The following is a 22,450-nucleotide window of genomic DNA, read 5'->3' on the forward strand; positions in this document are numbered from 1 at the left end:
CTGTCAGGAATAAAGGATTAATGCTCTAAGGAATCCACACAAAAAGTTTCAATAGTGTGCGCTTGCTTTGTTAAGGGCAGCTAAAGGATGTTTCACACAAAACATATGGTTGTGTTTTGGAAAAACCTGCTCCAGTCACCAGCCCAGGTCTCGCCATCCACCCAGGGGTGTCCTGCCCAGCTCTGGGGTGCTGTGTGTGAATTTACACCTTCACACCCACCCAGGGGTGTCCTGCCCAGCTCTGGGGTGCTGTGTGTGAATTTACACCTTCACACCCACCCAGGGGTGTCCTGCCCAGCTCTGGGGTGCTGTGTGTGAATTTACACCTTCACACCCACCCAGGGGTGTCCTGCCCAGCTCTGGGGTGCTGCGTGTGAATTTACACCTTCACACCCACCCAGGGGTGTCCTGCCCAGCTCTGGGGTGCTGTGTGTGAATTTACACCTTCAAACCCACCCAGGGGTGTCCTGCCCAGCTCTGGGGTGCTGTGTGTGAATTTACACCTTCACACCCACCCAGGGGTGTCCTGCCCAGCTCTGGGGTGCTGTGTGTGAATTTACACCTTCACACCCACCCAGGGGTGTCCTGCCCAGCTTTGGGGTGCTGCGTGTGAATTTACACCTTCACACCCACCCAGGGGTGTCCTGCCCAGCTCTGGGGTGCTGCGTGTGAATTTACAGTCAGCCAGAACTGAACTGGGGACACTCACCTAAGCATCACTGCAGACTCCAAATGCGACCTGGCTTCAAAGAACCAAAATTTTTGCTTTCATGGGAGACCCAAGCCTGTTCCTCTCACAGTGAATCCTCTCCAGGGCCCTAATGAAATAAACTCCCTCTTCCAATTATGCTCTTGGTTCAGACATTGTCCCTAGGCAGGGTCTTCAGTAAAAGGAGAACTCAGGATTTAGAAACTCTCAAGGCCTACCCAAGGTCCATGGTGGCTCCAACCACGCTGCACCATGGAGTGCTTTTCCATTTTGTGTCTCATCCTGTGTCAGACACTAACACAGCTTGGCAGCTGGTGTATAAATCACTCCAGCCTGCTTGTTCTTGAGCTGGTGTAGGGCAGAGTTACCTCTTCAGCCAAGCACTTACCAAGCTCCCATTTCCCCAAGCTACGTGTTGATCCAGCTGGGATTCCAGCTCACACAGGTGGGTCTGTAGGAGGAAAGTGAATCAGCAGAGATGGATTTTAAGTCCCATCACTCTGGGCTGTTTCACAACTACTTTCTCACGGCTCACAGCTGCCACTACAATGACTGCCTACTGTCCTTTTTAAACACCTTCTGCTTTGGATAATTTGATTAGGCTCCCCTTTGGCTTTCCATCAATACCACCCCGTGGAAAGTTGGCCCCACCACTTTTGCAGAATGAGGTCTAAAGAGAACATGAACAGAAGGCAAGCTAATATACAACAGAAAATGAAACAAATGTGTACTTAATTCTTAATACTTTTTACTCATGTAACTTCTCCAACCATTTATTAATGTTAATTTTGTTTTAAACTACCTTTCTCCCAGTGACAGCTTCAGCACTCTTGTCAGCTATTTTTGGACTCGTTATAAGTAAAGCTATAAGAGAATGTAGCTCAAGGGACAGAGTTGCACCTTCTCACTGAAGGTCCAAATTAACTCTGTTGTACTGAAAGGCAAACTCTGGCAGAGTTAAATAACGACACAAAGCAAAGATATACTCCATAAAACATTAATATTTTAATGAAAAAATCTTAGCTTCATGTTTCTATCCAAAGACACTCAAAACTAGTTTTTCTCCCACCTTAATTTTGACCTATAATGGGACCAGTTTGGAGATTTTTTTTTTTTTTTGTATTTTGGAACTTTTTTTTAAAGATTAAACAACCAGGCTAGCAAAAAGGTACCCAATACATACTTTTCTTATATCAAACAAGCTAGTATTTCAATACAATGTAACTATACAGAATATATACATTACACGTATGATCACAAAGCAAACACTACAGGCTCAGAACAGATTTGAAAAAACATGATATTCACATTGATTACAATAACTCTAAAAATGATTGTAACGTTGAAACGGCACTTAGTTTACAAAAAAAGTCACAAAAATATATATAGCCACCAAGAACTATGGTTCCTGAAAAATACTAATAGCCAGATAGTATTATATAAAATGTGAAGTGTATTTAAACATCGTATACATTAAAAAACAAAACCAAAACCCAAAACCAATTTTGTTAGGTCAATAACATGCCAAGTAATCTAGCTGTGGCCAGCATCAACAAGAGAAGCTGTACTGTGGATGAGATGATGACTGAATATACGGCTGGTGACTGGAGACTGGCACAGTTAAGGGGGTTTCACTGTTACTAAAATGCACAAAGAAGCCCAACAATAATTTAATTCACATTTTTTCCCTCCAGCTTCCGCTTTTCCCCTCTTTGGGGTTTCACCATGGAGCAGCACCTCAAGTGAAGGCACTGCAGGAACAGAGCAAGGAAGCTGTCCAAGGACTCGGTGTAGCCAGGGTTACAGGTCAGAATATCAAAAGCATGCATCAGCTAAATGAAAGGTGAAACAAAATCACTCTTCTGGGGACTTCAGCAACCCTCAGGAAGACTGTAGGTACAGTTGCCACACAAGCTGGCAGCACCAGATTCCACTTTTTTTTTTTTTTTTTTTTTTAGTGCAACCAGATTTGTAGCTGAGACCTGTGGGACACGGAGTTACTGCGCTAGCACACACGGAGTGAACAAAAACCCGGAGCAGTAAGTACTGTTGCACTGAAAAAATTCACATTTGTTCCTTTTATGGTACATTTCCTCAAAGACTTGGAACCTACTCTATTTACCAGGTACCTCTGATGTGGCTAAGGTACTGTCTGGCCTTGAACCCTCTTACCTGCCATCACGATGCTATGAGATTTATTATGTCTACAGTTGGAGATGAGAACCCTCCAAAACAGGATTTCACCTTGTGAGCAAAAGTGGAACGTAACCGGCCTGAATGGAAATCAGCTCTTTTCCATATTGTGATGAAGTTGCAATGGATGTAGGAGCAGCAGGTGCTCCTCCATCTGAATTCTCTCATCCCTGCAGGGTGCACAAAGCTCCCAGTGGATTTGCATATAAAGCTTCCTGGTTTGTCTCAGAGAGAGACCAGCACTCATCTCAGTGCTCCCACACCCTGGGCTGCAGGGCGGAACCAGCGACCAAGAGGTGCCTGAAGCCCTCATATAAAACCCTTAAACCATAGCTTAAAAACAATAAAATTTCATCCCGCAGGGGACATATAGGGATCATAGTCTTACAAAATATATTTGACTGCATTGGCAGCTATTACTTTTTAAAAAAGTTTAAATTCACACCTTTTAGACTCAGAATCCATGTGAACCCAGAACCATTTTCAAGAACCGAGTCTACTGATCTCTCAGTATGAGAGACTTGACCGTGGTCTCTGCGAGCCTGACAACTGAACTCCAGCTGTGGGAAACACCACTTGTGGCTGACTCTGCTTGGAGCACGAGGCTGAACCACATCAACCCTGACCCTTGTCAAGCAGACATAGAAATGCATACTCAATAATGGATTTTTTTGGGGGGGTGAGGGGAAAAAAAAAAGGAAGAAATAAGAAAATGCATCCCAGAATTCAAAAGCCTCTGATAATGTACTGAAAGAAATTTATGTTTTAGGTGTAATCCCAAGTGTAGTTTAAGGCAAGTTTTTTCTATTTTAGTTATTTAGTTATCTCTCTTGCTCTGTTTGGAATCCAAGCACATTAGCAACATAAATTGTTTTAAGATGTCCTGTGTTTTTACATCTCTCTTGTGAAGAACACCAGCATTTCAAAGAACTGAACAACTTCCAACAAGTTAGAGAGGAGAAATAAAACAGTTTTGCATTTAAACTCTATTCATTTCTAGGGGAAAAGAGATATTAACAAGAAACAATTACAGACAGGAAGATTAACAAGTAAACCCAACCCCAAACCAACCAAACAAAATCCTCCAAGAACTCTACTGTTACTCCAGTTGAACCAGACTGAAAAGTGAGAACGAAATTAAGACGTTACCCAGAGATCAGGAGATTGAAAAGATAATGTGGAACACACAATGCAGTGAATAATGAACCCCAGGCCTTGCCTTGTACCTCAGTGTTAATGATCCTTACTTCTTTTCAAGGAAGAACAGATCAGAGCTATAAAGTCTTGGTAACTTTCCCCCTTCTCTTTGGCATTCTGAAAGCAATTTGCCTTCTGACTCAAAATTTTAAGTCTTAAAAATCCAATATCCAGATATGTCTACAGTGCATTTGTACTTTTTCACCAATGAACTCTTTAGCAAAATACTTTAGGGATGAAAATGATCAGATTCTAATGATCAGATTATGTCCTCCATCTCCTACCTGACCACCTTTGATTATTACATCTCTGCAGTCAGGAAATGTGGTTTGGGTGAAGCACTTTTCAGAACATGAATCACAAAGGACTCTCATTTACCTGCATAACACGTCAGGAAAAAGAAAATGCTGTATTCGAGTTCAGTGTCAGAGCCCTCAGGTTCAGAACAAAGCTCAGCAAAAGGCATTGTCTTTGTCTCACTGGCTTCCCAGAGAAATCAGAAGTAGAAGAGAAATGGTCTCTAAATTCAGCTCATCAACAGGCACTGGGCTATTTCACAGTACAGCAGCCCAGAAAAAGCATTTTTCCTTCAAGCCCTTTTAAGAAGCCACACAAAGGTAGATATAATCAAGACTGAATTGCAGCACAGAAATCTTTGCAGCACGTTTCTAAACCACCCTTTGGATCTGGTGGAGAAACCTCATTTCAGCAACTTGGAAAGTACTTAAATCCCAACTGTTTTTGCTCTATTTAACTAAAATATGTGGGTTTCACCTAAAAAGAGGAAAATGTTGAAGTCACTGAAACCCTTTAAACTCTTTCCAAAGGTCAATAAACTTTCTTCCTTACAAAAGCTGACTATTAATAGAAAGAACTCAGCCCCAGAGAGTATCAGAGCTGCCTAGGCTGACTGAATACAAATTGATGTGCAATATAATACAACTTTTGTGTCTTCTGTTTCTTTAGGAGCAACCTTTCTCTCTTGGTTTTATTTCCTCCTCATGTTTGCATAACACAAATCTGGACAGAAAACAACAACTGAAAAAAAACGACTCAAAACTAAGGGAGCATATCATGCCTTTGGAATACTGAGATCAAGCAATACCTACTCACTCAGCACATCATCTGTAGGCTGTGGGCATTTGGCATCAAACACTGAGCTAACTTCAGAAGCTGTAAGAAAAATCACAAATCTCCTAATGTACTTCCTAATTTAGGTTTCAAAGCAGGACTTGAGCCCAAACAGCCTCGACCAAACAAGACTCACTGCTCTGAAAATCCCACACCCTCCATTTGTAGCTTTTTCTAAATATGGAAAAATGAAATTGCAAATATTTTGGTTTATTGCTTGCTTGAGCTGTGTGTGTAGCTGGAGCAATGGCCTTTAATAAACCGAGCTGGCAAGGATTTAAAGTGTTTTGAAACAGGAACAATTCATCATTGCTCTATAGGCTTTTTGTAAACAACCCCCTGTTGGTTAGAAAGTTGCCCTTAGAGAGAATAAATTGCTTGTTTTGTCCAAAACAGGCTAATAAAAATCTCTGAAACTATACATACCCATGTATAAACAAACAAACAAAAAAGTGCAATAATGCACAAAAGATCTTATTTTTTCCAATCTGTAAAACCGCTGTAGCTTGCTCTCTGATAAGTAAAAATACAGTGTCAATGTGAGGGGGCAATGATCAGAACTGTAAATAATCTGGCCATGGTTTAAGAATTTCAGTTTGGGAAAACCTTCATTTTCCTTTGTGGTTCCCCATCTACAGACAGATACAGTCAGGAGATATTTGTCAGGCTTGCATGGCTAAACACTTTTCCATCATTCCCAATTCCTGGTGCACCTTTAGACTTTCCATGCCTAACCTCAGCTGGGCAGATCTGTTTAGGTTATTTGATCAAGCAGTTTCTAAAAGGATTGGAATAGAAGAAGTAGGAATACCTGGCATTCATCTGGGCTGGACAGGGATCGTGTGTTTTGAAGAAATGTGTGACTGTTCCTTTCAAAACCACTCACCATTTCCAAGCACAGGGCACAGTAAGGGCTTTGAAAAACAGCAGGCACGTATAGGAAGTGTCACTTCTTTATGCAGAAGATTAAAGCATCCACTCAAAAAAAACTAGTCAAAACTGTTCAATCATGATTTCCAATGCGTCCTTTTGTTTTATCACTTGAAAAAGGTTTCCTCTGATTTCTTTCCCTTAACCAGAGGGCCTGCAGAAGCAAGAGAAACTTAATGAGCTGCTCTAACTGTGGAAGAAGGAATAGTTAAAGTGATCTGGATCAGTTGTTCTTCTTTAGAAGTATATCACAGCTTCCATGATGTTCTGACAAGATCTTTTTTTGTGCAATCAGTCTTAAATCTTTTCACAGAAGTGATCATTCAGTCATGAAAAATAATGTAACATCTGTCGCAGTTTTCAGTTTAAAGCGTAGCTTACAAAGTAAAAAGGGGAAAACCTCCCCACTTTTTGTTAAAAAAAATTAAATTAAAATGTACAGGACCAAACACAGGCACTTTCCAAAGAACAGAAATGAAACCAAACCATGAATTATTCGATAGTAATAGATGACAGCTCCGGTTTCGGAGGGTCACCCGCGGCTGCCTCAGCAGTGGTGTTAGTCTTTGGCTGCTCTGGCACATCTTCTTCCTTCTCTGCCAACCCACCCAGAGACCCCAAGGGGAAAGTGCTTTCACAATTCTGAGTTGACGACACCTGTGAAATGACAGGCATTTGGACAGAAGAGTTGCTTTCAAAGCCATGCTCCCCTAGCTCATACTGCCCGAGGGTCTCCTCTTGTTCCTGGTTTAAGTAGTCCGGTACTAGGAAGTCACTGGAAGAGGGGTAAAGGACAGAAGAGAAACGTCATTTCTCACACCATGGTATCAGCTCCATCGCACAAACGACACACTGTATCAACAGAGAACACTCATTTCACACTGGCCAAGATCGTGGCACTGACATACTCCACTAAGCACCATAACCTGCTTCTCATTTCCACACACACAGAGAATTTATTCAATGGCATCTATTTCACATCTGTATTTCCTACACAGCAACTTCTTATTATTAGATTGTATCACCTTGATGAGAATGCAAGTTAATGTCTGGAACACATTTGGCACTGAAAAAAGGGAGCAGTCAGGCTTTAAAAATAGTAACAAAAATGAGCTCTGCACCAGCAAAATGTGGCCCTTTCCATGTCTGAGGTACAACATCCCCCAGAGCAGCAGCAGGACTTCCCTCTGAGTGGGCAAGCTGGAACCAGAGGCACAAGGTGAGGCAGCTGAAGGCAGAGGAAGCTGCCAGCTGCAGCAGGGATTGTGATCCTGACATGTATCACAGTCCTGAGAGAAGAATGGAATTGCATTTCCTTCCCCTTTTAATCCTTTCTGGACAATGCTTCTGCTATCCACACTTAACAGCTGAGGGCTGAGTGGATCCAGAGAAAACCTATCAAATGCTCCAGCTGCATTTTCAGAGCATGAGGACATAATGAAAATAAATTTCTTTGCTAGTTTTCAGCACCAGACATGAAGTTTGTACTGGAGACAAGTATATACATATATCACATATAAGCACATCTGTCTGCTTTGGTTCACCTGGCAATGCCTCACTTAAAAGAAATCCTTAAATGACAGCAGCATTCACTGCTCCAACCCAAACTCACAGCCAGCTCTGCTAAACCTTGTGTTTGCCAAATTAGACTGAAGGAAGGGCTATAGAACTAAAATCTCACCCTTTAACATGACTTTAATTTGGTGACAACAAGGCAGTGCTTACCACAACCAGGGCATCACCCTGCAGAGTTTTCGCTCCACTTTTGGCACAAGAGTCAAGAACAAGAACTGCGTAAGCCCACAGATATGAAGCACTTGTACTTTTAAACAATATTCTGCTGAAAGAACAGCCACTGGCTTTCCTGCTTTGTTTTTCAATTTTTTTGTCCTATGTCACTTCTGAGTTAACCAAGTAGAACAAAATACTCCAATGTTTTTTCTGGGAAAAAGACTAATGTCTGGGAATCAGGAGGGGTGGGATTGTGACGCTGTAACATTCAGAACACGTCTTTTGCACTGCTGAAGGCAGATGACTTACAGACCAAGCTGCACTCTCTCTATAGATTTAAGAGCTGGAAGACCTTCCTGTCTTCAATTTTTCTCATCCAACTTCTGGATTTTCTATCTTAAATTCCAACATTTACATTTATATCAGTGAGAGAATACAGTGCTTGTCTGATACCTCAGACCTCTTTTAATAGTCTTCAGCAGTGCATTTGTGAGATATGCCAAGTCTTTTGTGCCCTGATAAAAAATGTCCAAGTGGTCCTTACTACTTCCAAACCTATTAGTCTAATCATTTAGTAATGTTATCTAGGAAATGAGAAGGGAGAAGGTCTGGAGTCATACAATCTTCCCACAGTGCTAGTCAAACACTTAAAACGAAATAGGAATTCTGTGCCCTATGAAAGTGAACAGGCTACGTACAAGATTTTGAAAAGCAAATCAATATCAAATCACAGATACTGTAGGACAGAACACTATGGTTTCAACCATTGGCCTGACCATAGATACTACCGAAAAGAGAAATTAAGTAACCCAGAACCAGCCTCTGCATATCACTGGATTCTTCAGTAGCCTCCTATATAGCTCCCATGCTGTAAAACAGATTAGATACAACAGAGAGTGGAGCAGGAATCAATCTGACTGGAATTAGCTGGCAACCTGATGAGAGGCACAGCAGGCTGCCCTGAAAGCAGGAAATGATGATCTAAGAAAAAAAAAAAAAGAAGAAAAAAAGGCAAAAAAAAGGCAAAAAAAGAAAAAAGCAAGTTTCCCTGTTAGGTTTTTGCTGTGCACCTCACCTGCTCTGGAAGTAGTTTGCTAGCTCTGACGCTTCATGGTTCAAGCTCCTCAGGTGAACGATTAAATTTCCAGAGTTGGTGAACATGGCGCCGCATGTTTTGCACTCGTAAATCCGAGGCTTGCGGATAATGTGCCGGGAAACCCGCATGTGGTGTTTATATTCCCCGAAGGAAGTGAAAGTGGCACTACATATCTGGCACCGGAAACAGCGTTTACCTTCGTGCTTCAGGCGATGCATCTTGAGCGAGTAAGCTCGGGTGAACTTTTTCCCACAGCGGTCACACTGAAAGGGTTTAATGCCTGTGGAAGAGAGAGTGCAAACGTTCACCTTGTGGAGCCACAGGGCAGGGGTAAAATCCTCACCCCAGAGCTACAGCACAGGGACAGCGGCTGCAGGTGCTCGCAGCACAGCCCTGCTTGAGGAAGAGAGTCTCTGTTAACTTGAAACAGGCAGAAATAATCAGAGCAGAGCTGCACTCCCTCAGTAAGAACCTCCAAGAGATCTCACGGCTGTGACCTGTCCCGAGGCTCCTTCCCCAGGGTTTAAGTGGAACACGAGCCCCCGTGGATTAAAGGTCCCCAGGCACAGCCAACAGGGAGCTGATGCCTTTGATCTTGGCAGATTCTTGTGCCAGACTGGTTCCCGACAATGCAATTATCGGCCTACCCTTAATTGCAATGTTTTTTTCTGGCTGCCTTTGGCCTCAGAAAAGTGCTCTGGCAAAGGGACTGTGTGCACATGGACACCCCTGTAATGCAGCAGGGATGGTGATAAAAGGGGCAGTAGGAGCCTTTATATTGCGTGGGAACCTTGGTGTACAAGAATTTTCAGCAGCTTTGCATGACAGTCACCTCTGTAAGACAGTTGAGCTTCATGCCTCTCATTTCTTTCTTTTATTAATTTAGAAACTCAGTTCCTAGCTCATTTTTCATTTCTTACCCTAAAACATGTGAGCTCTGCAACATGTTGCAGTGGCTGAGTGTGTAATCACACAAACAGAACTATTACAACATAAGAAGTCTGAGTCACCAAAACCTTTGGATTTAATAAAAAGTCTCAACTCCAGAAAATGGAAAAATCCAAACATGAGGCTGAGAATCTGGAATATGGAGCTCTATTCATAATAGGGCTGTCAAGGAATAAAAAAGATTTTCTCAAAAGGCTGAATGTGCATCAGCCCTGGCTGTTAATTCCCCCAGTCTTTCACTCTGCTTTCCTTACTTTCAAAGCAGGAGGTGAACTTTTAATTGAGGGCTTTTAGACAGAGAAAGCTGGAGTTAAGGTTACATTGAAACGCCCTGTTAGGCATGTGAAAACAAGTTAATAAACTGGAATATGGTCTGGTGGAGCTCAAACTTTTCATGCTTTCCTACTGTCCAAGGGCACCCATTTCCTCTGGTAGTTTGAAGGAAATCTCTTTAGCCATTTTGTTCATTCGAAAACACTTGCAACATTTACAAGCTTTTAGAGTTCTTTTGCGTGTTTATTATTCTAAACCTATAAAGCTATTCAAATCTCTCCCAACTTTACCCAGGGGTTGTCAGTTGACAGGTTGGCCAGAGATGTTTTGCTGTCAGATTTCAACAACAGGTTTGGGATTATTATTATTATTTTTGCACCTGATATGTCCACAGAATTTGCCTTTTCAAAGTATTAAAGTATTCTGGTTATCTTGCCTGAAAGGACTCGACAAATAATTGTTGACAGGGAAAAAATTAGACTGTGTCAGTTGTGGCTGCTCTGTCCCAGACTGGTTCAGCCTCTGTGTGCAGTAAGAGTCAGACTCAAACCAGGAGATGCTAAACCATGAGGCTCGGTGCCCAAGTGCAACAACCCTTCAATATTCTCTTTATTCCCTCAAATGTCAATGTTATTGCCACATAATGCTGACAAGTCTTGAAAACACCAGTAGCAAATACACTGGGGAGTTCATGCTTGGTTAGAAATCAAAATGAATTTGGGGATCAAGACCCAGAGGAGGCATTCACGTAAACCTCTGGCTGCCTGTGCTACCTGCAGGAGCTAAATTGATTATCAAACCAATTCAGCTGTCCTGCAATCCCTCCAAAAATCTGAGATCCAAAGGCAACCTTCTTCAATGTAAGGACACAGATATTTTCTTATGGCTGCAAGCCTTGTCTGAAACACAGCAAAGAATTACAATATGGCAGAGGAAGAATTTCAATCTGCTTCTTTAGTGCAATAAAAGGGCCAAGTATACTTTAGCTCATCTCAGATCTTTTTCAGGAAAATGACTTATCCTGATGAGTTCCAGGCAATCAGGTTTTTTTCAGTCCACACAAATGCTAATCATCCATGAGCACAACTATCAGTCAGACTCCAGGGATCAAAACAAGCATTCAACAAACCTCTACCCAGTCTTTCTGAAATCAGCTCTCAAGCACTTGGCAGGTGAGTGAAAAAGCTGCATTCTTACAACTGCTGCAGAGTGAGGCTGTGAGTCAGGAATTCTGGGGAGCAGGGGTGTTTCTTACCTGAGTGGATAAGCATGTGCTGTTTTAGGTTCTGAATGCGAGTGAAGCGCACCCCGCACGTGGGACACTGAAAGGGTCTGTCGGGACCGTTTGGGCTCGGCCTCTCTGTGCTGCTGGTGGAAGGAGCAATGTAGAGTTGGTAGGGATACTGAACATTCTCCAGACTACAAAGAAAAAAGGCACTGATTTATAAACAAGCCAGAGGAATGACCCAAGAAGCCTTATCTGTGAAAATCTGAACCTTGAGCACTTCTGTGTGAGAAAGAAGAGACTGGCCCGTCACATTTCTGCTGAAATCTCCATTTATTCTGGAAATCATTGGGTCTGGAGCCATGTGTCTGATCTGCACCTGAAGCCTTACACTCCCTGACTCTGCACATCTGAACACACCCAGGGAATAAGCTCAGAATTCTGTTTCTTTGGGCAACAGGCCTGAGCACAACTGCAAACTGAACGTTATTTTCCAGGCGTGGGCATTTTCTCCAGCACATCGATGACTTGCAATCACTGAACAGTCCCTGAGGAAGAGTTTATAGAGCTGAGCAAATAAAAAGCAAAGGAGTATTTTGCAGCTTCAGTGATATTTACAAATGAAATTAAAGCCAATTAATTTTTCATCTCAATCCAAGCTCCATCAAGAAATACTAGTATCTACAAGTGCATATTTCTAAGTGTAAAATATTAATCTAAGGAAGCAATACTTGCTCCTTGTCTGATTCAAAGAGCTCCATGAGCAGAGCTCTAGTGCTGTGTTTAAAAAACAGCACACAGACTGCAATAAGGAACAATTTAACTTTCAAAGTAATTTATTTAAAACTGACTAATTGCTCCTCCATAGCCTCCAGCTGCAAACTGTTTAAGGGAACTGTAGTGCTCCAGTCCAAGTCCTCTGGCAAGGAACTTGCTAAAGGGCACAGTGAAATAAGAACAAATCTGCTGGTACAAACATGGGAACACCAGGGTTTGTACTTACCTGGGGTTTCCCTTCCCTGAGCATTAAGGTCCATATTTTTGGTGAAATAGCCATTTCAGCTGCTCCCAGCCTGCTGAAAGATCAGCCACCACTGGCAGCAGGGAACTGCTCTGACCCTGACTGTTCATTGTTCTAGGGCCAGAGCACTGCAACTTCAGCTTTGCTAAACTGTAATGTCTGAAATGTCCTGAGGAAAGATGCAATGATGTCTCCACAAAGAAAGTTTTCCTAACTGAGGAAATCCTTCTGCTGCTCTGCTTTCCCCTCAAGCCCAAAGGCTTCAGGGTTATGCTGGATTTGGGGACTTCTAACACTCACACAAATGAAATGTGCCCTTTGCACAAATACATTTTCTTAGATATTATACAAAAATCCACAGAGCAGTTCAGCACAGGAGTGCAAGAACTAGGATCATCTCCTTAAAATCAACACTGAAACTGTCTTTACGCTGGAGGAGGATGTCACTACAACTGTGAGGACAGAGGGATCTGAATTCTGAGCACAGAATTCTCAGCAGCAAAAGTTCCAGCTGTAAAATTTATCTGGAGAGAGAGCACCAGGTATCTCTGGATACACACAAGAAGAAGGACTTTCTGTAAAAGTTTAGCATCACTCAGTCTGTAAAACCCACAAGGATTTCTCATCTCATATGGCACTGGAGGAAGATTTGCACTAAAGAAGAAACTTCATTGTCCTTCACTCTTTCTACACAGCAGAGTCCCAGAGCAGTGGAAAACAGAGATGCTGACAGACTTGTCGATCTGTGATAAAGGGAATATTTGCAAGAGCAAAGTCACAGCTCCTATCCTGGGCCTGGCAGAATGGAGCTCTTTGCCATTTAGGGGTCTAAAAAAAGCCAACTGAGGGTATTTTAAACATAGGTTCTGATTTTTCTAACCAAATTCCTGACCAACTCTGGCACTCCAGTTCCTTTTTTATACATGTAGTGTGCTCAAATAAGAATAACATTTGGGTTTTGTGACAACAAAGAATTTCATCTTCTGCTGATGTGTTCCTCAGGTCCTGCCTCCCTCATTCCTGTGTTAGGGGACCGTGAGGAGGCTCCTGGAGTTTTCTCAGGAGACACTCAAAGTAGGGCAGGAATCAGGAGCCAGAGGTCTCCTTTTGTTTCCAGCTTCCTCAGGCTTGCTCACCCTCCATGCCTGTGCTGGTGCCACCTCCTCCACTGAAGGAGACCTGCTATGGGCACAACTCCATTGAAGAAACTGAAAATAAAGTTTTGTTTTTCTAATTCATACATCTTTCATGATGAGGAGGGCTGATTAAAGCAGATCCAGTGGGAATCCTGAGGCTCTCCAGCTACCAGCTTGTCTTTTCCCATGCTCACACTGCCAGCAGGGTGAAATACCTATTTGGTGACATAACCTTGCACCATGAAGAGATTATATTTGAAACGCTATTAGATTTTCTCTCCCCTGCTACTTCTCCCCCCCACATTGACTTAATTTTTCACAACTTGCAGTTTGTGATCAATTTGGCATTTAACAACTGAGATTTGTCTGACATGTCCAAGAACTTCTGTACCAACTACACAGAAAGAGAGAGAGAGAGGTTTAAAATGTTTTCACTGCAATATCCTACTTGCACTTTTTCTTCTTTGCACGCTGGGATTATTTAGGTATTTAACTATGTAGAACTAAACTCTGACAAACATGAATGCCAAAATGCCAGTGAACCTAGAAATATTTGCTATTTGCAAATAATTATTTTAGAGAAGTGGAGGTTCTCATTCTACAGGATTAGAGAGACCTTTTATAACTTTTATAACTGAGCAACTCCTTTTTAAGTGCAGCCACAAACTTGATAGAGACCAACTGTTAAAGCAGGCAAGATTAGAAAAGTGTATAACAATCCAAATGTGAAATATCAAAGAATAGATCAGACTTCACTGTGGAACAGCAATTTTAATACTTAACAGATTCCTGTGTGCCTATTAAGCAGACAACAATTACATGTGACCTACTGTTTATGAAACACTGATTATGCAGGAGGCCAAATTAACGGTGTTAATTATTTAAGACAGAAACTCAAGAGAAAAGACATTTTACTTTTTGCAATTTTTATGATTCTTTCCACAGTGACATGGATGTAATATTCAGAGACCTTTAGAAGGACTAGTCTTTTGCTTTGTTTTACAAATAGAAATGCAATATATGCTTATTACAACATACATTTTCACCATTAATTTGCATTGGGCACACACAACTGATTTGACATTTTGAGAATTTCTAGTAATAAAAAAAGGTACAACACGGAATTAAAGGTGCATGAAACATCCAAACAGCTTGGAAGGGAAATTTCCATCTGTACAGTGTATTGACTGTTTTTTTCTGATTCAGCTAGATAAACATGTTTTATTTTACTCACAATTCCCAAAATGGTGTGCCCAAATTGCTGCCCAGTGAAGGACAGGCCATATTTATTGGCTGCTGTACCCATCCCATGCTTGAAATGGGAATTTAAGTCATGCTTGAAGGGCTGTCCCAGTGTATTTGAATGCACTGACAAGACAAATACACAAACATCCCTGGAATGAAACTGCTTAGGTCTTGGAAGTACCATTTTACACATCAAACTGGTTCTTGGCATAAGAACATTTTTGACACTTTCACTTGAGTTCATAAAATAAATTACTTGGTAGAAGATTTTAGTTCTGGAGTCTAAAATCCCCACGAATCTTAGTCCACTTGTAGCTATTGAAACAAGGTGCAAATTCTAGTTCATTTTGCTGGTACTTCTGTCACTCTGAGACTAATTCTTTTCAAACTGGGGCATAAACTAAGGTAAATATTATTTCCTTCTCTGCATGGAAGACATCTTTTAGTGGGAATTTTCAGTGTGTTTAAAGTATTTTTTATCTTTTGAATTTTCTATGCAGTTTGTGCTGAAGCGCTGCAGTTTTATAGGAAATTTCTGAAGTAATTCACTGCTGAAAATACATGTGCCACTTGACTTCAGAATTACAGGTTTAAAAGCCTGGATTAGTTCAAGTGCAACATGTGCTCCTACTATTAATTCAACCCTTAAGTGCTGGCTGTTATTTTTATATTCAAGTTTGTTAGCAGATAGATAAAATCTTTCATATCATCCAAAAAGTCTTATCGAAGCAGTTATTTTCCCTTTTTAAGGGAAGTTGGACAGATTTTACATGAAAATGACAGGAAATATTTTATGAGCTATGAAAATGCAGCTCTTGGTTTTTATCTCTATAGGGAGCTTCTATTGACACGGTTTCTGGAACAACTTCCAAAGGTTCACACTTCTTCCTCACACTCACCTGTCTTAAAAACCCTGCAGAAACCAGTTTGGAAAAATGTACTTAGAGAGGAAATAGCTAAGAACTGGAAGTCAGAGCAGTTGAGAGCAGCTCTGTGTGCCATGGGTGGGTACCTCACTAACAGAAACTCCGTGTCTTTGACCAAACAGACCTGGTTTAGTTTGGTTTTCTCTGCCAGCCTTTCCTTATAAGGGATTCCCTTAATAAATCACTCAGCTCAGCGCAGCAAAAGCCTGCTAAATATTTACAGCAAGTGCCACACAGCATCTTGGTAAGTAGCTACAGGCAGAAAGTTTGGGAGAAGAGATTTAAGGCTGCACTGCCTCTCCTGTGGCTTGCAGGAGCGAGGTCTGGTAAAATCAGGGCCAGGTCCTTGTTTCCAGATTGTTGCTTTAGCATGCATATTACACATAGAGGTTTAATTAAAATTTATTAATAAGGAACAATGATGAAGAAACAGCAAGAACAGGGCTATCTTTCTTCACCAGGGCTGCCTGCAAATAGATAGGAGACAAAAAGCAACGAGTAAGCAGATTCTGACTTTCATCACCTACATTCCTCTCAAGCATCTGCCCCTCCAGGCACTGATTGTACTTTGATCAACACAGAGGACTTGATGTAGGAACAGCTAAACGGTGTGGGATTAAGGCCGGGGAGGTTAATTACAGCAGAGACTTGGTGCAGAACACTTTGCACACCGGGCTGGTACATACCGATCATCATCGTCTGCATGAGCGTTAGTGCCAGAGGTGCTTTGGAGTGTGGGCAATCCCTCTGTAACCCCCTCATCTATTGAGCCTAGGCAAAAAAAAAAAGAAGGGCAATTTAATGCAAATAACTGTTCAAGAAGGGTTAGGGGGCAGGTAAATATACATCAAGCTTGTTTTCCCAAATCTCTGATAAACTCTGCTTCCTGGGTGATAAGATAATAAAAGTGCCTTGGGAAAGTCATTTAGAACACTCAGAAGCAACTTGCTCCAAATCAGCTTCTCTGTGCACAGATTATGCAGTAAACTGACAACTCAGTAAAGGGCACATATTTGGTACACCTAGAAAATGGAAATGTTAAATACAGCCAGATTTCAAAACATATCCAGTACTAGCAGTGTAAAGCAGAAATGTTACATTCACCTAAAGGGACCATTTCGTCAATTTTTCAAGACTTCCTGAGCAATGAGGAGTTCAAACCTGCTACACTAAATGGCTTTTGTGTTCCAAATCTTCCACAAATATATTAATGGATAATGTCTTCATTTATTGATAAGCAGCTCAGACAGGAAGAGCCCTCTGGGAAATCAGAAATGCAACACAAAAGAGACAAAACACCTGTTTGTCAGAGAAATGTATAAACAAAACCACTCCAGAGCTCTGCTCAGCTCACCAGCACTGGGGCAAATGTAGTTCAAGGGGCTTGGGGAACAGAATCCAGTGGAAATGCAGCACTAAAACAAACCCACACCTTCATTCACTGATGGGGCTCTTGCTCATCTGGGCCCCTCTCATCACTACTGGGTGTTTGCTCAACACAAAGCAGCCTCTGGATCTCCCCCACTGAATCCACAGGACACGAGGACAGAAGGGGAAGGAGATTTCTCTCCCTACACCTCTACCTCGAGGACAAGCAAGGTGTAGGACAGTGCTCGAGCTCCTCTTGCTGCTGGGGGAAAATAATTCTGCTTTCTAACAGAGAAATAATCTGAATTTAGGGACCCTAAAGCTCACCAGGAAAATCAAGCAGAATTAGGTGCACACTGTCTAGTGTCAGGGGAAATGGAAAACCAAAGAGAAGGAACAAAGACGTGAAAGGTGAAGCAGAAAATGTGCATATTCTGTCAAAAAGAATGAGAGGTCTTTCCTGAAGTGAGAGATTCTTGTCTTAATGTTACAGGGCCAGTGACAAGAGGAAAATTGCATCTCTGGCAGCTTCACAATTAATAAAAACAAATTTTTTTATTTTTTTAAGAGGTGACAAACTATACTTGGGAAATTCATCAACTAAGCAATTTATAAAGTTACAAAAGTTAATCCCATTTTGATTTATCCTTCTTTCTCATGGAATACTTAAATGACAGTCTACTGAAACGTAAGCCCAACTACTATTAGGTTTAATTTCATGCCTTCACCTCTCAAATGCCAAAAGTGCTAATGAGTTATGAGAGTATCTTCTCAGACACAGCTGTTTTGTAACCATAATGACTTATTTATCAAGTCCCTGCTCCACATCTCCTTCTGTGTTATAAAGTGCTTCCAAATGCAATAAATTGCAAATGAACAACTCTGAAATTTCCCAAAGAGTGAAAAAGAGCTTTTTGGAATATCAGAGAGAGAGGCAGGAATGCTTTTGTAAATGCACTATAAAACAGTGAGATAAATATATGCAATTATATAAGGAAAATATATTCAGGGAAGAAAAACCTGTACTTTAACATATCTTGCTGCCTCCATTTACTCTTCTTACATTGCTGCATCAAGTAAGCATTTTTGGGAGGTAAAAAGTGCTTTCTAGCTACAAAGTGTGCTGTATCATAACTGTGCTAAAAAGCAAGAACACTGTTTCCCTTTATAGCAAAACATGAATAAAAACCATTCTGAGGACGGTTATTATGCCAAGACCACTAAATATTAATTCAAACATATTCAAAGACAAAGAGCAGATTTGTACTTTAAAGATTTTGCCCTGGCACATTCTTCTTCTCTCTGCAGCTGTTTTAAGGCAGAACATGCTGTACTAACTGCAGTGACAGATATCTAAGTTTAAAAATTATAATCACTAAAGCCTGAGATTCTCTACTCCATGCATACAAAACTACACATCTGTGGCCTGGAGTTTACACCCAGTTTGTTCCTTAAGCTGCCTTGGTGTGGTATTTATTTACATATTTATGATATATATCACTTGATATGCAATTTTTAACTTTCCCTAATCATTATTGCTTCTTGTTCTGTTTAGTCTGTGATGATATAATTAGTTTGATGAAATAGTTTGCATCTCTTATCACACAGCCCTGGCAAAGTCTTTCAGTTCTGACTACAATGAGTTAAAAACCGAATCAAACAAAGTCTGTTTTTGAACAAGGACCACTTTTCCTGGTGACTCCCCAGCAAACATATAGTTTCTTTTAGTTTTTAATTTATGTACTGCTTTGGCAAACCACATTTAAAGATTCAGAGTTAAACTATAAGACATTAAGTCTGTTCCTCAGCAAAGGTAAACATCCTTGTCTCCAACAAAGAAAACATTTTCATTTGGAAAAAGCATTACAATCTAAAATATCAACACGTGAGCTATACAAACTAGAGAACAGTCCAACAGCAGAGGATGCCATAAATGGGGAATATTTTCATTTCTTTTCAGTGACTATTACCTGAGTAGTGTGGCACTGAATGCATATTGCTGTTCTGGAGGGTCAACCTGATCTCACTTTCTCCAGAGAAGTCCCAGTGTTGCACTGACCTAACCAAACAAATAATGCAGACTACAGGGCTACTACTCTTGACTTTGTTGTAGTTTATTTATTTCATGAAGGGGGGCAGCCTTTCACTCACACTTTATTTGTGTGAAGCAGAGCAGTTCATTTGCCATTCTTACGGTCTTCAAACAGAACAGGCATTATTAAAAAACTTCCAGTAAACAAACTCTGCTGAGCACAGGTCAAGCCACTTGAGAGTAAAATAGCTGACTTGGGCAAAATTTTGATAATTCAACTAGAAATATTGCAAAAGCTCTATCTTCTGATTTACTAAAGGCCATTCAATGCATTCTGTGCAGAAGAAAAAGGGATTGTTCCAGGAACCTTTAAGTATTAGCTCTTAATAAAGAACAGCCTGCTGTAAGAACCCAAAACTGGTTTCAAATTGTCTTTCATGGAAAAAAATATTTCTCTCAGCAACCAGCAGCATTTGAAGAAGCAACTTGAGAATCAAATCCCACAGAAGTGGAAAGATTCTCAATATTATGACTGTGTGGTTTTATTTTTGTCTGGGGCATTAAGATGACAGTGTTTCACCACTTATTTTGCAAATCCTCTTACAAAGGCTCTGTCACGATTATATGAGATTTGATGTCTGATGCAAAGCACTATTCTAACCCTTTGTGGCTACAGATACAAGCTTTTCAAATCTGATGCTGCAGCTCAGCTGAGATCATGCCTTTTGGCATTAATAAAAGCAGAATTAAGTTTCCTCAGTCAGACAACTAGAGGTAAAAAGGAGTTATCGACCTCTGCTGAATAAAGAGGGCTACCACAGGCTCAGCTTTCTCAGCTGCCTTCTGCAAAGTTATTTAAACAACTCCAAGTTTATGTGTAACATTTCAAAAATCAGGGGGAAAAAAGGGAGTTTCACAGAAATAAAGCATGAAAACCCACATGGCAGATTTCCTCCAACGGAATCCCCAGTGCTCATGTGCCAGCTGGGATAGGTAACTGCAGAAATGGCCATACCTATAGATGAAGACTGAGGGCTGATCAGGAGATCCTCCTGCACTTGCTCGCTCCCTGGGACCGTCTGCTGGTCACTCAGGGAGCTCTGGGACGCGCTCACAGGCTGTGACACCTCCTCGTGAACCTCCTCATCACTCAGCCTTTCCACCTTGACACGCACGTCCTCCTCGATCACCAGGGGAGAACTGCCTTTGGTGCTCTCACAAGTCACATAATCTGCCATCCTCCTGGTGGACTCGGAGGGCCCAGGCATTTCCAAAGTCCTAGAGTTCTCCGCCTGCTTCACCTTTTCTGACTGAAGTCTTCGATCAATTCCAAAAGGAAAAGTCCAGGGAAAAGCTAAGGACGAGTCCACGGGCTGATTTCTGGACTCCGGGTAGGAAGTTGAAGGGTTGAGCACTTGGGGGGAGCTGGTTTGTGTGTTACACTTGAGGGGGCTCTCAGGAGACATGACGATGTAGCTTTTGCGCTTTCTCCGAGACTCCCGGCACACGGGAATGGTTCTTTCCACCACGCTGCACTCGGAGGAGACGGGAGACAGGCTGCCATCCCGGGAGGTGAAATTGCAGTTTGCACTGTTCTCCTGCCCCGCATCCAGCACCTTCTCCTGCTGGCTGTTGGGTGTATTCCATAAAATGCTGGACTTCATGAATTCCGAGCACGTGCTGGCCACGCTGAACATCTGCATGTAGCTGGCGGCAGCCAGCACGTCGATGATGTTCTCGGTGTTGATGGACAGCGTCGCCGTGTAGGCGTACTCCAGGAGAGGGATGAACCCCGTCACCGTCACGTGGTGCAGGTCTAACACGCTCTTGCTCTCGTCCTCTGCTTGGCCGACGAGTTTGGAGCGGAAGAAGTCACTGCAGGCTGCCAGAACCACCTTGTGTGCCCTGAAGATCTTGTCCTGGACGCGGATGGTGATGTCGCAGAAGTGGCCGTCGTTCCGCAGCATGTTCAGCTTCCCCAGCATCTCCTGACTGTGAGCAGGGGAGTTATGAGTGAATGTTTTAACACCCATTTTTAGACGGTTCTCTTAGCGTTCTTCCCACATATGACAGATCAAAGGTATCCTGAAATAAAGAGGAAAACTGTCACGTTCATCTCTGAAAGCAAAAGTCAAGTGGATTTGTGATTGGAAGACTCCGCACGAAGAAAATTCATCGGAATCCTCTAAGGCCAGGTTCTTCTAAGATCCAGACTGTGCAAGGGACTAACTCTACAGAAATGCAATGACTTCTAATTTTCATAACCACAGATTCAATTCTTTGCAGTCTATCCCCACCATCTTCCATACGCCTGGAGGGGTACCTCTCCCTCCACCTGGAGGGGTACCTCTCCCAGTCTCTCTCTCTCTCTACTTTCCTGCTATGCCCACTTGAAACCAAATTCCCAACGCAATTCAAAAAAATGTTTGTAATACTAAAAATTCAGCATTTAAAAAAACTGTTAGCTGTGTAGAAACCTGTATTTTTATTTTCTGGGCCCAGAAAACCGTTGTTTGCAGTTCTTAATCCTGACAGACTATTGAAGGTTTACTTTTAAGCAGAAAAGTCAGGTTGAGTCAACAACAAGGGTGCAGAAGTAAGCAAATCTCCCAGGGAATGTATTTAATACCAGAAAAGCTTTACAGAAACTACAGCATGAATTTTCAGAGGCCAGAGCTCAAACTAGTAAACATAAAACAACAGTTGCCAATAGGTCTGATTTCCTGCTGTAGTGCAGGTATTGATTACCTAAAGTGACTTTTAATTGTTTTAAACTAGGATGAGAAGTTATTGAAAATTCCTTCACAAACACAATGCAATATAAACCTCAAAGGAAAGTTCAAGTTTAAATCAAATACACATAAACTGATTTTATGTAGGTGATAAATAAAACAAGGAGGGCAACGTCTTGCTTCTGAAAGACACAAACCTGCCTTCTTGGGGACCAGCTCTCTCCAGGTGGGAGCAAATTAGTTTTGTGCAAGATCTGGTAAGGATGAGGTGTTTGACCCTGGTATTTCCTCAAACATTTCAGAAACATTTCATTGTAAAGGGAACATAAACCACAGAGCTTTACTTGCTTAAACCCCTCCCAAGCTCCATGGAAGTTTTTGGTGTTGTACATGCCTCATACAATTAACATGATACAGAATTATCTCACTGGTTAAACATCGACAACATTATTGTGTTTGATTTGTTCCTGGAGTCAGCCAGCTTCTGCACATCATCCTTCTTTCCCCTCAACATAAAAAAAAAAAAATCCATGCTTGCAAATGGCTCACGTGGAGCT

At 41.7% G+C, this 22,450-nt stretch overlaps 1 protein-coding gene across 5 annotated transcripts in view; it reads right to left on the reverse strand.

Annotated features, from left to right (window-relative positions):
- Positions 1–1,692: 1,692 nt before the first annotated feature.
- Positions 1,693–22,450, reverse strand: part of ZBTB44 (zinc finger and BTB domain containing 44) — a 37,720-nt gene continuing 16,962 nt past the window's right edge. For 2 of the 5 annotated variants that reach the window (XM_062508623.1, XM_062508624.1), the window contains exons 2-6: positions 20,177–21,246; positions 16,448–16,532; positions 11,464–11,627; positions 8,967–9,267; positions 1,693–6,935 (exon numbers count right to left, since the gene is read on the reverse strand). In XM_062508623.1, the coding sequence (XP_062364607.1) occupies positions 6,653–6,935; positions 8,967–9,267; positions 11,464–11,627; positions 16,448–16,532; positions 20,177–21,194 (1,851 nt within the window). In that variant the 5' untranslated portion in view covers positions 21,195–21,246 and the 3' untranslated portion in view covers positions 1,693–6,652. The remainder of the gene's footprint in view (positions 6,936–8,966; positions 9,268–11,463; positions 11,628–16,447; positions 16,533–20,176; positions 21,247–22,450) is intronic. The other 3 variants (XM_062508626.1, XM_062508625.1, XM_062508627.1) reach the window with 3 other exon arrangements.

Source organism: Cinclus cinclus, chromosome 25 (genome assembly GCF_963662255.1).
Source record: "Cinclus cinclus chromosome 25, bCinCin1.1, whole genome shotgun sequence".
Taxonomy (NCBI): Eukaryota; Metazoa; Chordata; class Aves; order Passeriformes; family Cinclidae; genus Cinclus; species Cinclus cinclus.